The 20,085-nt window shown below is 39.9% G+C and overlaps 1 protein-coding gene across 2 annotated transcripts in view; it reads right to left on the reverse strand.

Annotated features, from left to right (window-relative positions):
• The window catches only part of CCNY (cyclin Y), a 317,839-nt gene that overhangs the window by 76,600 nt on the left and 221,154 nt on the right, over positions 1–20,085 (reverse strand). For both annotated transcript variants that reach the window (XM_077771716.1, XM_077771717.1), the window contains one exon: positions 1,824–1,898. In XM_077771716.1, coding sequence (XP_077627842.1) covers positions 1,824–1,890 — 67 coding nt within the window. In that variant the 5' untranslated portion in view covers positions 1,891–1,898. The remainder of the gene's footprint in view (positions 1–1,823; positions 1,899–20,085) is intronic.

Below are 20,085 nucleotides of genomic sequence, written 5' to 3' on the forward strand. Positions count from 1 at the left end.
TAAAAAGGAGGAGTTTTAAGGAGCAAGGCAGCAAATGCCATATAAAAGATCAAAAGAGCTAACAGAAGCTAAAATGTCCCCAAGCAACCTTCCAACACACACTCCACAGAACAGCATTGGTGGGAAGATCCCAGTGGAAAAGAGAATGCTGAGAGAAGCAGAGATGGTACAGAAGCTTTCACTCAACTGAGAAGTAGAGAGGAAAACTTCAGGGAGAGGCTATTGATTATTTTTCCTTTTCTTGTGTTTCCTGTGTGACTCAAGTAGGTTTACATGTTGAATGGAAAGACCCACCATTTAAGGAGAAATTGAAGGATTAAACAGAAGGGTCAGAGTAACCAATACCCTGATGTTCCAGAAGAGGAAGGGGCAATGAGACCTACAGTAAAGGTGAAGAGGGAAGATACACTTCCCCCCAACTCCTTTCTGAGCAATCCTTTTGTTACGTCAGAAAACCTCATTTCATTTTACCATGACAATCCAGGTATATGTCATCTATTTGGAGGCTCTTTTGCAATTCCATCTGAATCTAGTTAGAAAATATTTTGAATGATGTTGGTCTATACTCTGAAGTCACAAGAAACAGGAACCAAACCTGAAAGTATGCCAACCTTGCATCATTAAGTGCAAAAAAATTGTATTAGATTCTCATTGTCCCAAACATTGTCCCAAACAATCTGTCCCAAACAGACTGTTCCCACTGTCACTTTTCTTCCCCTGTATATCCTACCACCCAATGGCTTCCCACTTTACCAGGCCAAGAGAAAAATGTTCAGCTTTGTTTTTACCCAATACAGTCAAAACTTATTTCAGAGGTATTTGATACCCGGAATGATTATTCTTACACTTTGAAACACTGATTGTTTTGTAAATACATTTTTCTTTCAGATCAAGTCAGTGGCCCGCTTAAGTAAAGATCACCAATATTACTTCAGCATTATGCCATGTCAAAATTGTCATCTAACCATTATGGAAAAGTTATTAGTTCTTATAAGTGAAGTCTCTGTCTTACATATGTTTGATTATTTTCTAGTCAATTTTGGATTTTCTCTAAGTTCGAGCTTAGCTTAGTGATTTACAGATTGAATCACGTAGGACTCTAACATTGTAATATAACATCCTGGTCACTACATTGTCATTTAACAAATTTCTCCTGCTACTCTTTTACAGGAAACCAACTGAGAAGATTCATGTTCACTATACTGTATAACTTTTATCTGTCCTTTTGTAGCCAAGAGCCAGGGAACAGTGAGATAAGCTAGGGGCTGAAAAAGAGAGAAAAATTCCTAATAGAAATTCCACAAATACCTGGGACAAACAACAAAGATCTCAGAATAAGCTGATTAGTAGATGTTTAGCAAAAAGAACACACCTACCTTTAGTATACAGGTTCAATTCAGCTCTCAAATGGCACAACAGAGATATTAGTGCTTATATTTAAGAATTATATTTTGCTTTCTTTAACAAACTAAAGAAACTAAACAAATACTTCCCATCTTTAGAGTTTTATGCAAATATCAATTCTTAAAGGAAAATGTCTGACTCGAGTATAAAAGCTGCTTCTAAAAAGTTGTAGACAGAAATAATCCAGCAGAATGGCAAAATGAGGATAGTTGCTTCAAATAGGAAATTCTAAAAATATAACTTACTACAAAAGAAAGAAGCCCTAAGAGAACACCATCAAACAATACACTTTGGGGATTACTAAAGGGGATTCTATTTTTACCCCGAAAATCACATCTAGTGGAAAATCAAGACTTAAGTTACCAACATGAGCCTTTTTTCTTTTCTTTCTAAGAAACACAAATAAATTAGTAACCTACCGTCTGTCTGAGATTTACTGAGGAATATTGTGCTGGCCCGAGGATGGTCTGACGGATTGAATTCCATGTTCAAATCTTTAAAGAAAGAAAAAGAAAATACGTCAATATTCATTTGATAACTAAGGGGAGTCAAGATTAATTTTCAGGTTTTTTTTTAACTTTAAATTGCTAATACGTTCAAGAATGTTATTTTTTAAAAAAAACCCTCCAGTTATTGTGTTAATAGATTCTTCTCTGTTCAACTGAGAACACCGCTATTTAGAAATTTGAGAAAGTCACACATAAAAATTAAACACTTGCTAGGAGATATGTTGGCCTAAAATCCATTTTCTTTTTAAAAGTTTGCTCTGTGTCCAGGATACTATACACAGCAAGATAGTTATGCCACTGATGGAGAATTATGGGCTACAACGGACTCACCTAAAATCTGCAGTTATGTGAATGGTATTTCCTTGTTGACTGAAATAGAATTATCTCAGCCAAATCAGCATCCACAAACTCTGCTTAATTAACAGGTGTTTTCTAAAAGGGCAAAATGTATCCTTCAGAGTAGAGGCCGCAGATTAACCATCTGTGGGCATAATCTGGGGCCATAGATATGTTTCGTTTGATCCATACATTTCTTTTAAATTTGGGCCAACATAAAATGATTTTTATACTTCAAACATACACCACAAAGAAAGAAAAATCTGTATTTCCAGCCTCTCTTGGGAAATCAGATCATTTGGCAACATTGGCTCCCACCCCAATGGTCACAATGGGCTAGGACACAGCAACTGCTGGCTCCTCCAGGTGGGACCTAAGATTCCAGTCTCCAGTAGTCAACCTTCTCTGCAATCAGAGTGAAAACTATTTTAGTTCAATTATTTCAAGAAATTTGCAAAGAAAACTAATCAACACCAATAAAAATAGATGGTATCTATCCTTAGTTTTAATAGCTAATCAAGTCAAAAATAAAAGAAAAAAAATAAAGGACAGTCATATACACATCAGAAGCAACACCTACTAATCACTCATCCACAGAGACTCACCTCAGCAAACCTCTAAAGTGAGGCAATCTTCCCCACATCAGCCAATCGCTTACTGGACTATAGCTCCTGACCTCTCACTGGGTGCTTGATTAAAGAAACACAAATTGAATCTTAAATGCTATTTTAATTATCTGGTCCTTCTTCTGTGACAACTACTAAAATTATGAACATAGTGTAGCACTATCATTGCTAAATGCTATGGAAGGAGAGAGATTGGCAAAAAAGACAATTTCTCATATTTGCCTCAGTTTGAACTAGATAAAATTAGGCCAGAAACCTCCTGGTAAAAATGAGTTTTTATGAGAGGATTTCCTGCTCAAGTAGAATTTTGTTCTAGAAAGGTCAAATAACAAATGTGCTACTCAGAATTATTTTTTTTGAAGACTTCTGCATATGAAAACTGAGGGCATATACATAATTCCAACCATAATGGATGTTGTCAATTTCCAAAACCTTAATTTATAGTCCCCAGAGAAAAATATCAACTGAAAAACAATTTGCCTGTGGTGTTCCATGCTGGTATGGAGCAGAAGCAAGCACCCGATTCCCCAGCTTTGGACGGTGCCAGCACTGCAACCTCTTGGTTTGTTCCCTTAGTACCCATTTCAGACTCATCTACCAGACTAGGTTTGTTTGTTTGGTTGGTTGGTTGGTTTTGTTTGCAGGGGTGTGGTGATGGGAAGACTCTCTAATGACAGATTTTTAATCTAGACATTTGAAAAATAGATACAGGCCATCCTATGCAGACTGGTTCTCTTTCAGACTCACTTCACCACAAGCAAAAAGTGTAAAGCTTTTCTGTTTTAAGCCAACAGTAGAGCCAAAATAATATATGACTGCCATTTCTTAGTGAATTGTGGGGCTGCTTTAAAATTCAAGAATGGGGGCACCTGGGTGGCTCAGTTGATTATACACTGTCATGAACCACATTCAAGCCCCATGTCAGCCTCTGTATTGATACAGCAGGGTTCTGTGTCTCACCCTCTCTCTGCCCCTTCCCTGCTCAGACACACACACACTCTCTCTCTCTCAAAAATAAAAACGTTAAAAAAAATTTTTTTTTTAATTCAGGAATGTCCTGGAAGACAATCCCTAGAGATCAGGATTCGATGCTATAATGATCAGAAACCCTAGAAATTGCTAAGAAGGGAGACATTCACAGATTATGAGAGAGGGCTGCCAATGACAGGGCATTTGTTCTAGGAAGTAACAGTGTGCCCCAGATGACGGAATGCTATGCCACCATAAAAACTCATTATGGGGAGCATAGCATAATGTACAGAACTGTCAGATCACTATGTTGTACACTGGCAACTATATTTTCTAGGCCAACTATACTTCAATAAAAAAGAACATTTCATAATTTAAAAAAATGTGATGAATATTTCATTCATGTTGAAATAGCAATACCATATGTCATTAGGTGAAGAAAGCAGCAAGATATCATCTGGGCGGGGGTATATGCATTCGTGTAGAATACACATTAAAAGAATATACACTAATATTGGTTACCTTTGAATAATGTACTTAAGCCCTTTTTCTTTTTTTTTTTTAAATGTTTTTCTTCCCCCCCCCACCCCCGAGAGAAAGAGAGAGACAGCAGGGGCAGACAGCAGGAGCAGGGGAGGGTCAGAGACAGAGGGAGACAGAATCTGAAGCAGGTTCCAGGCTCTGAGCTAGCTGTCAGCACAGAGCCCGACGCAGGGCTCAAACCCACGAACTGTGAGATCATGACCTGAGCCAAAGTCCGACGCTCAACGGACTGAGCCACGCAGGGTCCCCATTCTTTTTTCTTTCTCTTTTCTTTTTTTTTTTTTTTTTTTTTTTTTTGCTTTTCCATGCTTTCTAAGTTTCCTGCATTAAGCCTAGTTTTTTATTAAATTTTTTTTAAGTTTTGTAATTTCAAACACTTAGGCTTTAAAACAACTTGTGAAAAATGACTTCAAACCTTCATTATCCTCTAGGTGCCTGTACTATTTCTACAGCCAGGAGATGTTGAGGAGGTGTTCCCAGCAGATGCCCTGAGGCTCTCTTGACTGTGGCTGTGCACCCCTTTCCCACCAGTCAGAGGGGACTCACACACAGCCAGCAAGGTGAGTCTCCCCACTGGCACTGGCCACGTGCTATACAGAACTCATGACGAAAGACTATGGGCTGTGAGAGACCCCTGAGTGGAGGTGCCTTTGTCCTGCCAGAAGCCACCATGTCCATATACTACAGACCAGGGCGACAGGGGGCAGGGGAGGATGACTGCCTGTTCTTCCGTGCAGAACCCAAACAGCAGGAATCATGTTTTACACTGTCCCTACCAAGTGTGATACAGGAAGAGGTTACTGCAGGTTTCCTTTATGGTCAAGTCACAACTGTAGGTCTGACTACAACACTAGCTCATGTCAGAGGTGGTTTCCTATGTGACTGACAGGCCAGGTATCATCTCTACCCAGAGGAGTACTCAAATCCGAGTACTCAGAGGAGTCTTCAAATCAGAGTTTGACAACACAGAGGAAAATCCAGAAGTCCTTAAAGCTGGGTTCACGTATCTTTCTCAAGTTCTCCCTAGAACTTAAATTTTAGGATCTAGATCCTGAATGAGATAGCCAGGAATCTCTACACAAAGAAATATCAAGGAAATTTCTTCTCCAAGAGTACATGTAGCACTGCTGGGGACAACACAGATCATCAGCTAATTTTCATCTGAAAGCATGCCCAGATGTTGCTACATTAGAGCGCAACACTTTCATGAGCTGCCAGGACATTACTCAGAAAAAGCCTTTAACAACATGCTGGTTTGCATTTTCTCCAATCCTAACCCGGGTTCATATTTTCTAACCATAGAAGGGAAAGTAATAAAACTTTTGCCACGTACAGGCCAACAGGTTAACTTGGTACAGGACATATCTGAAAGCCAGATCTCTCAGAGTAACTTAATGTGAAGGTTGGGCTAACCACAGAACCCAGTTTATCTGGCACTGATTTAAATATGCACAATGGCAGAACACAAAGGTACAAGGAACTGCCAGCTATATCCTACGCACAGGTTTAAAAGAGCAGCCCCAGATCCTGAAGAGAAATAGGACAATTACAATATGTGTTTTGGCAAGAGAACTCACTTTTCAGGGAACAAAAAATGGGAAAAGGCAGCATTCTCACAAGCCAAGCAAATTAAACCTGCAATATCACCCAAACTTAAACTCTGAAGTCAAGCATGAGGAAACTGCTACTTTAGACACAGAGAAAAAAATCCCTACACTGCAGACAGTCAGGAAAAATGATACTCCAAATGTTTACAAGTTCAACACATATGGAAGAGCATAGTGATCTCAGTTTAGCTCAGTGATGTTTCTGAATGGAAAGAAGGAAGAAATGCATGAAATATTAAGGTTAAAATCAGAGATTATATATGAAATAAACTTCACTACCAAAGAATGCTAACCATTCTGCTAAAATCAGTTCTAACTGACAGTATACTGCCTATCTTAAAGTTATAGTTTAAACACAAACTGTTCACACAAATCTCCTTCAATCTACCACCATATCAAATATTCCTCACCCTCCACAAATCCCTTCCTGGAAACTCACACAGCCTTAGCCTTGCCCTCAGACCCACCTTCCCAGAGCACTCAAGGCTTTGACTTTTCCCACCTGCCCCACCTGAAGTACCCAATGTGCTAACTTATCCAGAAGAAGTAATAACTTACAAAATTAAATATTTACTTGGCCGGGTGCCATTTAAATATAATTTTAGTGGAGACCACACTGCTCTTACTAAAAAGAGTAAAAACCCCCACTGTAGTATTTCCATCCCCAAGAAAAGCCCCACACAGATAAGCTGGCTAGTGACACCACACAGAAGCCAACAGCTCTGGGACAAGGAAGGTCAGCACTTGGCGGTAATCTCTGGAAGGGGCACAGAGAAGGCGGAGATGCAGTTTATCCGAAAAGAATTTACAATTTAGTAGTGAGACAAGATGAAGTACATGACCCCATCAGAGTACAGGACCAGCAATAAATAATGAAGAATGAAATATCTAACCAAACCTGTGAGACAGAGAATAGTGTGCTTAAACAAAAGAGCTTAAGGAAAGCATTTTTTATACCGCATTTTCCCCCTCCTGGCAAGTCCTTTCAATTCAATTAAGTTAAACTGAATAAACACTCACTGAGTCTATACTATATGCCAGGTATTATGTTCAGTCCTGTGATAACAAAAGACTACTTTGGGTTTGTAAACATTCCTGTGTCTTTACCTTTCCTGTTATCTACATGAACTATTTCCTGGACGTGAGAATGCATTCCTGATTTTTCAAAGGGCTACAGTAAAGTAATGGTGAGACAAAACATGTAGTTAGATGATTTCAAAATGTTATTTCTATCACATATTTGCCTTAATTATTACATTATGATGGGTCAAATTAACATTGTATTAGATGCCATGATTATGAATACTGTGGGTGTTTGTCAAGGACAGTCCAACCTGCCAAGGTTTTCATACACTCATTCAACAATCACCGAGTATGTTCTAAGTGGCAGGTATTAAGTTCCACATATTGAGGATACAGAAGTGAACAAAACAGATCAAGTTCCTGCTCTAATAGAGCATCCTTCTAATTTTAAGGTGTAAACTACCAGTGGAGAAAACAAAAAGAATAGAAAACTGATCAATAACACTCCATGAATTCTACAACCCACATTAAGAATGCTGAAAATCAGGGTGCCTGGGTGGCTCAGTCGGCTAAGCATCTGACTTTAGCTCAGGTCATGATCTCACGGTTCATGGGTTCGAGCCCTACATCGGGCTCTTTGCTGACAGCTAGCTCAGAGCCTGGAGCCTGCTTCAGATTCTGTGTCTCCCTCTCTCTCTGACCCTCCCCTGCTCATGCAATCTCTCTCTCTCTCTCTCTCTCAGAAATAAATAAAACACTAAAGAAAAAAAAAAAGAATGCTGAAAATTAACTGTACTGGAGTTTTTGGAATCATTCATTCCCGAAAGAGAGACTTAAATGGTGGAGAAATAACACCTTCTATAATGTAAAAGATCTAGACTTGAATACACATCTGCTAACTCTATGCCTTTGGGCAATTGCCATACTCCTCTGGGTTTCACTTTCCCCATCTATAAAGTGGGCAAATAACCTAACTGAGAGGACTGCTGTGAAGATTAGAATTTATTCATATAAAGCAATTATAGGAGAATACCTGCCACACAATAGGTGCCACATAAAGAATGGCTATTAAAATTTTAGGGTATTAAAAAAACATTACTCCACAGCATCTAGCTCAGTGCTAAAGACAAAAAACTCTAAAATATGCATGTTAAATTTAAAGACACTAAAGAGGATGCTAAACCATCATTATACAATATCTATGTTTTAAGGAGTCCTGGTTGGAAACTTATGTTTAAAACTTCAGTGTTTCACATTCCTGATACAGGTTCTCCTACCTCTTATAAAAAAGGACAAGGTGATCCATAATGACAAGATGAACTAGCCTCTGAAGCAGTGATACTTTAGAGAGAAAAGGCAGTTTTAAGAAATGTTATGGGATTCCTAGAGTTGACTTCAACCTTAAATCTTGGGAAGCAGAATTTTGAACTACTGACTGTTTCTTTATCATGATGATATTTATTAAGACACAGTCAAATTAAAATACTAACGAAATGGACATTCTAATAATCTACTGCCCGACTTTCAGGTGATAACAAGAGATATTCGGTCACACCACTCTCAGCCCATTCGGCTGAGTACAGGTGATGACAAAATCCCTTTATTCAAAACTGAAAAAGATCAAACTCTATACTTGCCAACCAGTTTAATTCAGCAGTATTTTTCCTATGACAGGTAACTTAATTTTCTTGTCCTTTCCACAAATGTCGTAGTATCAAAGATCCACAATTACTCATCTTGGCTTTTACACCAGCACCAGTGTTATAAAAGACTCATGTAATAAAATAATGCTCAGGGTAAGCAGGAGTCATCATCTATCACTCATAGTCTAGAAAGCCAGGAAAACCAAAAAAGGAAAATAGGAAAGTGCAGCAAGGCCTAAAATGTACTGGGTCTACTATGGATAGAAGAGGAGACACAAAATACAATCTGCACAAAACAGAAACTTCCCACCTTCTACCTCTTTTTCTACACTGCCAGCCTCAGGTTGATTATCGTTTCCTGTCTTTAGACAAATATTTGACATGATCAAAATCTCAAACTTTTAATTTCAACTTTAGGTAGACACATTTCTAAATCTGGCTATGATCTTCAAGGCAATGATGAAATCAACAAATAAAGCCTGTTAATTTTAAATCAGTTTACCTTTTAAAAAATTACTATCATCCCACTGCTTAAAAATCAGTGATTATTTCCATTCATTAGTGCAATGAGACCAAAATCAAGAGCTTGATACCCCACCACCACCACCACCACCACCACCACCACTGGTTTGCCCCATCAGTTGTCACCAGGCAAGCACAATCCCAACAGCCCGCACCAGCATCCCCGTTTATAATAATGCACTGTTGGTGAGGCAGCAAACTGCTGGTTCCAAAATTGTAAAGCTATCTTTTCTACTCCTGCTGATTTTGAGCTTATTCCTGCAACTATTCTAACACTCTTCAAATTTGGTTATTTTCTGTTTTTACTCTCTACTTTCAGCTGCCTGCACCCCTGAGGGTGGTCCATGTGTGCGGCTTCATGCGCAAGTATCTCTGGGTGCATGCATCTATGTGTGCTGGGTCTCCAGGTCTGAGTCTGTGCCTGCATGTATGTGTCTCTAAGTGCATCTCTCTGCACACACATGCCTGACTCTCATTCGTGTACTCTCTTTCTCTCCATCAACCTACCTATCCACCTATCTCTTTCCAGTCTGTCTCTCAGTCTCTCTTCCACTCACCCTTTTACCCTTACCCTCCCTCCATATTCCCCCCTCCAGTCTCTCCACTGTCTCTTTCTAATACTTTAGATGAACCAAAGCAGATAAAGATCTTTTCTTTTTCAATGTTTATTTATTTTTGAGAGAGAGACACAGAGCATGAGCCAGGGAGGGGCCGAAAAACAGGGAGACACAGAATCTGAAGCAGGCTCTAGGCTCAGAGCTGTCAGCACAGAGCCCGAAGTGGGGCCTAAACCCATGAACCATGAGATCATGACCTGAGCTGAAGTCAGACACTTAACCAACTGAGCCATCCAGTGCTAAAGATGTTAACACTGAGACTAAAGAAGGTTATTCTGCCAATACAGTAGACAGATAAGCTAAAAGCTCTCACACTACAAACACTTAGGAACGTTAGATAAAATATAACACATCCTTTTAAAGGCCTACAAAAGAGTGTGCCAAGAAAATGAGGGACATGACCTGAGGCCCTAACCAGAGAGAGAACTGAGGTCTTCCAGCATGAATGGGCTATCCAGCAGTGTGAGCTGAGTCTTAGGTCTCCCCTATGATCCTGGCATAATTACTAATCTAACCTCCTTCATTTAAAAGTGCTCTGATTTGAAAGCAACTTTATTTTAACATTCTACAGGATAGGATATCAGCCCTTAGGGTGAACAGAAGTTGGAAGTGATGCTTTTCCAAAATGGGCTATGATCTCAACAAAACAGAATTGGAAAAAAATAATGTCATGAACCCAGATGAAAAAGGAGGCTGTACTGAGAGAGAGAGAGAGAGAGAGAGAGAGAGAGAGAGAGAGAGAGAAGAAAAGGCTCCCAATCCCCTAGGTAACTGGTAAACACTGGTGTGTCTGTATCTCTAATGTGTTTTTTGGAGTTCTGCTCTATTACGTACATGGAGTTCAGGAATCCCTAGATACATTTATACCAAATTGGTTGCACATCAGTGACAGCCCCAGCTACCTGACAGAATTAATTGTAAACCACTCTGAAGAAGCCTGCTGCCCAGAGCTCCACAAGCTTATGCTCTCTAAAGATAGGCTCATCCCAAATGGCAAGACACAGGAGGAAACAATCTATTACAAGCAAGAGTCAGAAGATACAACAAATAGCAAGATTAGGCTTCCAAGGACTTGGGATAATAGAACAATTGGATAGAGACCATTAAATAAATATGTGCCACCTAAAAACATAAAGAAAAACATAAGGGAAAAGAGAGCATTTTGGAAAAAATCCATGTCCATATATATGTTCATATACACATATACATGTGTGTATACGTATACATGTAAACACATATATTCTAGGAATTAAAAACACAGTCATTAAAATAAAAAACTTTTGAATTTGAATTGAATGGATGGGTTCAATTATAGATTAGACACACCTGAACACAGAACTGGGGCCCTGAAAAACGTATCTAAGGAAATCACTTAGAACGAAGCACAGAGAGATAGAGTTAATAATGTAATAAATGAAAAAGTCCAACTAATAGTGGTTCTGTACTCTATAACCATTCAAGATAAAAAAGACGATTCGCAAACCTCTTTAACCTGATAAAAGGTATCTTAATAAAGGCTCTCAGCCCAAAACCTACAGCAATCCTCATACTTAATGGTGAAACATTAGGTGCATTCTCCTGAGGTCAGGAATGAGGCTGGGATACAGCTACCTTCAATTCAACATTGTTAGGGAATGGGACCAAAAAATAATAATATAAAGATAATTTACTGGATTGGAAAGAACCATAACTGTTGTTATTTGCATATAATCCTATACTCAGAAAATACAAAGGGCTTTACAAATCCGTTGGCATTATATACAAATTAAGATAAAGATATTACATCATTCATTTACCTTAGTAACAGTGCTCAGCTAAAGGGGCGATAAATACGATCTCCTTTACTCTAGGGTGTTTGGAAATGTATGGGGACAGTTTGGGCTGTCATGATACTAAGCAGCTGCTACTTGTCTGTTACTACAGTCCCACACAATGAGGAACTGTGCCTCACAACGCCCATGGGGCACTCACTGAGAAACACTGTGGCCTAGAGCAATAAATAATTAATGAATGTAATAATGATAACATTAAAAAGGCTCAATTTACTAAGTTACCAAAAAAAATCCTTAAATTTAACAAGACTGTAAGATATTATACAGAAAATTATATTTTATAAAAAGAGCTAAAATAAATGTCTATGTATAGATATTCTGTGTGCACGCACACACACACACACACACCACACACACAATTATTCACATACGTACACACCCTTATTCAGCATGGCTACCCCATGTCAGACTCCCTTGCTACATGGTGAGCTGGGGATATGACACTGAACATCAGACAAGGTTCGTACTCACAGAATTACCAATCCAAGTGCTTGAAAGTTTAAAGATTATCACCCTGTCTAGTCACAACTCATATTACAAACTATCTCTTCTACTTTAAAACTGAAAATTCAGGCAGTGGCTTTTCCAGGATACTAGCTTCACATTGCTCTCCTTTGAGCATTCTGCCGATTACTACTATATCCACTAGAGGTCAGGCAAGGAGGAACATAAAAAAGGTTATGAAAGTCGTTTAGGGAGGGAACAAGAACAGTGCTACTGCCTACTCCCATATTAGATTTAGTGGAAGCACAGGTACAAGATAACACATTCAAAAAGATTTTGTTATACCCACAGTCCTGGGACACACAACTGTTATTTGCATATAATCATCCACTTAGAAAACAGGACTAGCTCTCACTGACTTACATGCTCAGTCATCATTCCTCTGTATAACTGGTTGGCCCTATGCAACTGGATGACCTTCTCTTTGCCTTATACCCTAACACTCTGCCCCCCCCGCCCCCAAACCCGCTAATATCTTCTGTTATTCATGGGCTTGACCAGACCATCCCCTCTGCGAGGAGCAACCCTCTCCAGGTCAGCTTATTCTTGCTCCCACCTCAAGTCTGGCCAAGGCCTGGGGTCCCTGGAAGATCTCCTGACTCATCTATGCTCACTCACTCTCCTTCTCCACTCTAACCAAACTTCGTGCATGCTGTGTTCTAGCAATTTTCTCTTATCTCCATAACCATTGGTTTGACTGCGCAATCCCCCAAAGGCATAGGTGACTGCATAAAGGTCAGTGAATGAATTCATTAAAAAAATTTTTTTAATGCTTATTCATTGTCAAGAGAGACAGACAGAACACAAGCGGGGGAGGTGCAGAGACAGAGAGGGAGACACAGAATCTGAAACAGGCTCCAGGATCTGAGCTGCCAGCACAGAGCCTGATTCAGAGCTCGAGCTCAGGAACAGTGAGATCATGACCTGAGCTGAAGTCAGACACTTAACAGACTGAGCCACCCAGGCACCCCAAGAATTCAAATACCTTCTATATGCCACCACGGTACTGAACCACACATATATATGAACACAAAGATATTCCAGTACAGTTCACCCTATCAAGAAGCTTCTATCTCCCGGCACATATACACACATACTTCTTTCCACAAATAATCCTTAAGAAACTCAGAATGCAGAAAGGATCACATGAGTGACACTGATGGGAAGTGTTTCAAGCTTTACTGGTAGAACAGAGATGATTTCCTAGAACAGATGAGATTTCAGTGGACCTGACAGATTTTTATTTGAAAAAAGGTGCTCAGAGCAGGAGAGCATTTCAGCCAGAAGGAAGAGGATGGCACATGATGAACAGACAAAAACTTATTAGGAGACAGCCAAGAGACATACAAGCAAGCCTGAAGAGTTCAGAAAGAAAAGCCAAAGGAAAGAATAGCAAGAAAGGTGGATTCAGGCCAAACTGCAAAGACCATGAATGGCAGAACAAGAAGCTGCATTTTCCCTATGAATAAAGTGGGACAAGCCACCGATGATGTTCAAAAATACAAATCTGATTGCTTGTGTCTGTGTTTAGAAAGATATCCAATGGAAAAAATCTGAAGGTGAAGGGATAACTTAAAAAAAAACAAACAAACAGAAAAATCATGCATCAGATAAATTAACTGAACAATGCTTAATTTGTCCTGGCATCAGATTATTAACCATATATTACAGTGTTTAAAGTTCAGCAGAAAACAAGATAAAAAATGTGCAATTGAAAGCTAAAAGACTGAATTCTGGTTTCTGCTTAGCCACTTAGCCATGTTACTTCTCAATAAAATAAGGATGATGGTAACTCTGACAGCTTCATTGGGTCCTGTGATGATCAGAGACATTAAAGCCAGTGGGATTCACGGGCCCCACGTAAGGGCTAAGGGGAAAAAGTACCACTTTAGGATCGGAACCATGTGTACCAAGTCCAAATGCTCAATAATAATTAACAGAATAATGGAGATGACATAAAAGAATGATCAAGTGAAGGAGCTCTTCTCAACAACTGAAGGAAAGAAAAAGAAAAATTGGCAAGGATCAACCACTAACTCAAATGTAGATTGATTCAAAGAGAAAGAATCTCCTAGCAACCAGCCTCTCCTGAGAGGCATGAATTAGCACTATCACTGAAATAGGAAAACACCACTTGGATCACTGATATTTTAATATCAGGCAAATAACTAGGCCTTTTACATACGGGCAATATTGAAGAAATCTTCTACTGTAGACAACTAAAAAGTGTCCAACATGACACCCTGAAAGCCAGGAAAGAGACATTTAACTCCCTTATCATTACTTAATTCAATAATCAATATTTATTGAGAATCAATTTGATGTAGGCATTTGTATGCAAGAAATATGTTAGTGAAAGACCCTGTGGCATTCTACAGTATAAAGGCTGGAAGAAAGACTAGCGTGAAGCAGACGAATCAGTTGTATTTCACTAGGGGCAAGTGCTATGGGAGAACCAAGGAGACAGCTGAGGCGCTAAGAAGAGTGGGGGTATTTAATGCAGACAAATCAGTGTATCACAGACACAAAGTTTAAAAAAAAAATACCGCATACCAGGCATTAAAGACACACTTAAAATATGTCAGAGTATAAGGAGGAAGTGATGAGAATGAATTCTTGAAAAGTTATGATTTTATTGCAAGGATACCAGGGAACTACTGAAGGAGAAGGAGTGATGAGACATGATCAAATACAAACTTGGGAAAAATCACTATGGGTGCACAGAAAGAAAAAAATGAACCAAAGGAAGACAAGACTGGAAGACAAGATATTGGGAAGGAGGGTATGGCCATGATCCAAGTGGGAAGGAAGGTGGTTAAGAGAAATGGATGGACTTGAAGATATTATAGAGGAACCCAATGCACTTGAGAATGAGGTCAAGCACAGAGGATAGGCACAGAGGAGGATGGAAGCAGGGAAGACCCACAAGGTGGGTGTGCTGCTGGGTTTAACCTACCTGTGGGAAACTAATCCAGTTAAACCCCAAATACTTACAGCTGTGCTAAATGCCTTTAATTGCTCATTTTCCCCATTTCCCAGAACCATTTCCTCCACTCTAAATAAAATAACCTATTACCATCCAGCATAATGGAGGCAAACCCAGCATGGGCAGCAGTTTTCTGAACCTTCTCTGCCTAAGGTTTACTCTGAAGCCTTCAATGATGGCTATTTTGTAACTCTTGACCTTCCATGATCTCGTTTCTTTGTCAGTGATCAGAGAGGAGGTCAAAAGCATGGATTTACTTCCCAAATCAGGCTTACAACTGCTTATTTTAAAGCAAATGATGGTAGAAATTTTAAGCTGTGAAAGTATTTATCATTTGCTTATATGCATAAATTCCCTTTGAAGGATTTTTTTTTAAATTTTTCCATCTTTCTCTTCAAGGATGTACTGCCAAATTTAATAAGTTTTAAACTATTTTAATAAATCTTTTTAAAAGTTCTGTTGACATATACTTCCCAAGGTCTTGTAAATGATGTCATTTCTTTCAAACTGTAATCAGAATCACTGATTCTGCTTCCAATCTAAGCTTGGTGCTGCTGGGGTTTCATTATTCATCACCCTCCACTAGCTCATGAATCTTATCACCAAAAAAATCACTATTTCTTCCTTCTGCAAGATTCCATAATGCAGGGGGCCCCTGGGGGCTCAGCATCCAACTCTTGATATGACTCATGTCATGATCTAACAGTTGTGGGGTGGAGCCCTACACGGACTCCACACTGAGCATGGAGCCTGCCTGGAATTCTTTCTCTCTCTCCTCACCTCCTGCCCCTCCCCAGCCTTCCCCACTCACATGCATTCTCTCTCTCTCTCTCAAAAATAAACATTAGAAAAAAAAAAGATTCCATAATTCAAAACCCTAGCCTGAATTCCCCTAGTGAAGTAAGTCACTTAGAAGCCAAGAACTTAGAAGATCTGCTGAAAGAGATGAAGGGTGCATTCAAAGTACAGAAATCCCCACACCTTACCATTGGCTTTTTTGTTTTCACCTCCCCAAATATCCCTAATGAAGGCAGAATATCGCCGATACACAAACAAAAATATCACTTCTCTTCTTTTGCTTTCCCCATGGCAAAGGAGTGAGCAACACCCCCTGAGCACATTAAAACACTGCCATCCGGGACACAGCCTACACAGGCAGTTCCTGACTTGCAAGCTGTTGCCGCAGAGGGAATAGCTGGTGCTTCTGACCCAGGCTGGGGGGTGACTTTTCAATCCACCTCCATCCCTGTCTGCCAAATGAAGCATGCAGTAAAGGTTATAGCAGAAAGGGACCTTACCCTTGGCATTTCTGAAAGTTAATCTGCTTCCTGTTAGATTCAGAATGAAGCTCATCTTGGTTCCCAGCTTCAGAGTGTCATGGCTTTCAGGGATTCTTACAAGCCATTCTCGAGGATCCTCTCAGATTGCAATGGCAAAACAATAGCAAAGGGGCAAGTGCAGGGTTAAAGAGAAGCTAAATGGAGATCTTACGGAGTGAAAATATGGGAGGAAAGCAGAGAAGAAAACTATCCAGTCACAAAATCAAGATCCTTCTGTTGCTGGTAGAGTAGCTCGAATGCCATTCCAAAAGAGGCATACAAAAAAGCTCCCTTCTTAACATGGCCACTTGGAAAAACACTGTTCCTCTGAATATAAAAGTGCAACATTGCTCTTTTAGTAAAAATATCAGCTTTACTTTATGGTAATACTAACAGGCCATCATAAAAATTCCTATCCCTTTGGATTCCTCCTTTTGGAGGTTTATGGCTGAGCTTCAAAGACTTTTAGAGTCAGAATCAAACTGCAGTACTCCATTCCTCAGAGTGTGGCCACTATTCAAGCAAATGCCTCAAGTTAGTGGGAGACACTGTGAAGTAACTTACATTGTGTGTAAGGTGAGTGTGTGTAGGGGGTGGGGGTGTGCTAGGGATAAAAACATAAGAAAATTCAGTCCATAACAAAATGTATTTGTATATTTTAGAAGCAGGCTGCATTGAATAACATCAGGGGGAAATAGAATTACTAACATTGAGATATCCACATAACATATCAGACATTTTTTCTACTTTCAAACACAAAACCACTGAAAGCCCATACCTGCCACAAAGAATATACAACACAATAAATTGGGCAGTAATTTGATCTTTGGATCAAATTCTCATCAACTGGTCTAAGGGATCCCTTTAAGCCCCAAAAAAGGATCCACAAGATGCAGGGCAATGGTCCTAAAGAAAGTGCTTTTTGACTCAACCATCAACCAAACCTCAAGCACAGGATATAAAAAGTGTCATCCTGAATTCAGAGTTTTTCCTTTTGTTTCCTTAACCAGGAGGCCATGAGAGGGCCTTGGGAGGCATCCAGGTCATGAGTCAGTGTTTCAGGCTGGCTCTGTCCACAGTCAGCCCTATTCTATGGCTCCCACCCCTCATATTCCTTCTGCAGTTTATGATACCTGGATGTCTGAGCCCAACCTCCACATACAAGCACCTCTGACAACAAATACTATATCCTGTTCACCTTAACATATCATATAGTGCTTAGCACAGAGCCTTCCCAATCATGTATACTCAATAAATGATTAATGAACAAAAGAACAGAACCTCATGTGCTAAAATGAGGAAGTAACCTAAGTTAGGAATCTTACAGTACTGTACTGTGTCATACTACTGCAATGCCATGTTTATGAAACTGCAGAAAACTTTTAAGTGATGGAGGAGACAAAACAATAAATGTGTTCCACAAACATTTCTCATGCTGATTATTTCCTCTGAGCTTCTACTACAGGTATTCGCCCTTTTCTCTTCCATTTACTCAAATCATATTTATAATACCAGCTTGATTCTTCTGGTATCAAGGCATTTCACCTACAGGAAATCCAATTCTCGACCATAACCCTGAAAGTTGCTATGATTATTCTCACCATAGTTTTTTTTTTAATGAGGTTTGAAGAAGTTAAAGAAAATCCTTCAAGCTCACACACTTATAAGTAGCAGGTAGATTTTAGGCCTGGAAGATTACGGAGATCTGACAGAAGACAAAGGTCATTCTTTTCCATAACACAATGCTACCTTGGACCCATGAAGCCACCTCTGGCATCCACAGATGTAATGTTAATATCCCCTACTGTTCCACAAGTATGCAACAGTGGACCAAAAGCTACAAGGGCATAACTCTTTAGAGCTTTTGTGTCTTCATTTCCAGGCTGCTGGATGTTGTTTCATGCTGCACCAATCAATGCATTTACCTCAGCCAGTAATCCCCCCTTTTTTTTCTCTCTTTTAATCAGCCAGGAACTGGGAGACCAATTAACTACACTTAATTAGACCTGGTGTGAAATACCTCCCACTATGATATGCAACATAATGTGAGCCCCAAGTAGGTGCTTACCCAGTACCTGCCTGATTAAGGAATGGATATAGTAATTACCTGCCCATCCTTAGCCTCTGGGCAAGTCATAACAGCATGATGCGCTGAGCTGGGGTAGGAGCCAGAAAGGGCACAGCACCATTCTCCTGGCCCCTCTATTAGACTGGGAGTCATTCCAACAAAGCATTGAGTCTTCTACCATGTAACTTCCTACAAACTCTAGAAAACTGGGACCAGCCTGCCACAACACAAAGTGTCACGAGCCTCAGAAGGTGCCATCCACTTCAGTCCTTCACCCCTTTAGAGGACACTGTGTGGCCCTCTCTGCTAACAGTGAGATCCCGCGGGGAGCCTTCTCTCTGCTCTCCCTCACAGTGGGTTCGCATCCCTCTGCATTTATTCCACTGAGGAATTCCCTCAGGCAAACACCCTCTCATTTTACCCTCTTCTAAACCCAAAACTTATTTTAACAGAATAAAACTTCTTTACAAAATATGATGGGCTCCCCTACATGTGCTAAATGGAATGTATTCTCCTCTATGTGGCTCAGCCTCAAGGTCATGAGGTGTTTGAAGGAGTTTCTGCTTCTCAGGTTTGACTTCTCTGTCTCCTCCTCCCTGTGTGTGGGTCAGCACTCTTGCCTCTCCATTTTCTGCTTTTAATCAACTAAAGGCTGAGAAAGGAAGCTATTTTACTTGCTTAGGACTGGATACAAAGGAGGAGCATGAAGGGGTCTAACCAGGGAAAGAGCCTAAGGCAGTGGTACCTTCTCACACTCAGGACACCGATTCCCTAAAAGTGGAAACCCCTTGTGAATAAGACACGCAGCCAGATTTAGAGAGCACTGGTTTAAAATTTCAGCATACAGACTTTAGGAAAGGCTTTGGCCACACTCCCCATGTGTCTCCTGCATTCCTGACAGTTGAGAGAATAGATAAGAAAGATTATAGTACTTTGCTTGTCATCTGCATTCACCCCTCCCTGCTCACTACAGTGGAATCTCTGAGGGAAGGGACCTTCTATCTTGTTCACGGTAGAATCACTGATGCCTAGAGAGCCTAACACAGAGTAAGCATTCCACAAATTTGCTGAAGGAGGGACAAATGAATGAGTAATCTAGTTAAAATTCCTCTTCCATAATTAACATCCACAATTCAAAATCTTTTATAGACTCCTTATGAGCTAAAACAAATAAATTCAGGAAAGAAAATACCAGTGACTATGACAGCAGGAGAAAGTTGATTCTTTTCACCCTTAAAAGACAGGCAAGTACAATTTAATCAAAGTAACCAGTTATAGGTATGCAGCCACCGGGATCAACAACTCTGAGATGTGGGGTCCATCAGCATACTGACATCCCCCCACCCCACCCATGCAAAAGCCCACTTTCTCTACAAAAGGACAAATGTACAGAAAACTACCCTCCAGGAAAACAAAACACCACTTTTATCTTGTAGAGAAGAAGGTATACTGCCTTCAACTGTTTTCTTAAACAAAGAACATATATATATATGTGTATCATGTCCTACTCTCTATCTACTCCCAGCAAAAAAAAAGGAAAAAAAGAAAAAGAAAAAGAAAGAAAAAAAAGGGAAAAG

Source organism: Crocuta crocuta, unplaced genomic scaffold (genome assembly GCF_008692635.1).
Source record: "Crocuta crocuta isolate KB4526 unplaced genomic scaffold, BGI_CrCroc_1.0 scaffold457, whole genome shotgun sequence".
NCBI classification, from domain to species: Eukaryota; Metazoa; Chordata; class Mammalia; order Carnivora; family Hyaenidae; genus Crocuta; species Crocuta crocuta.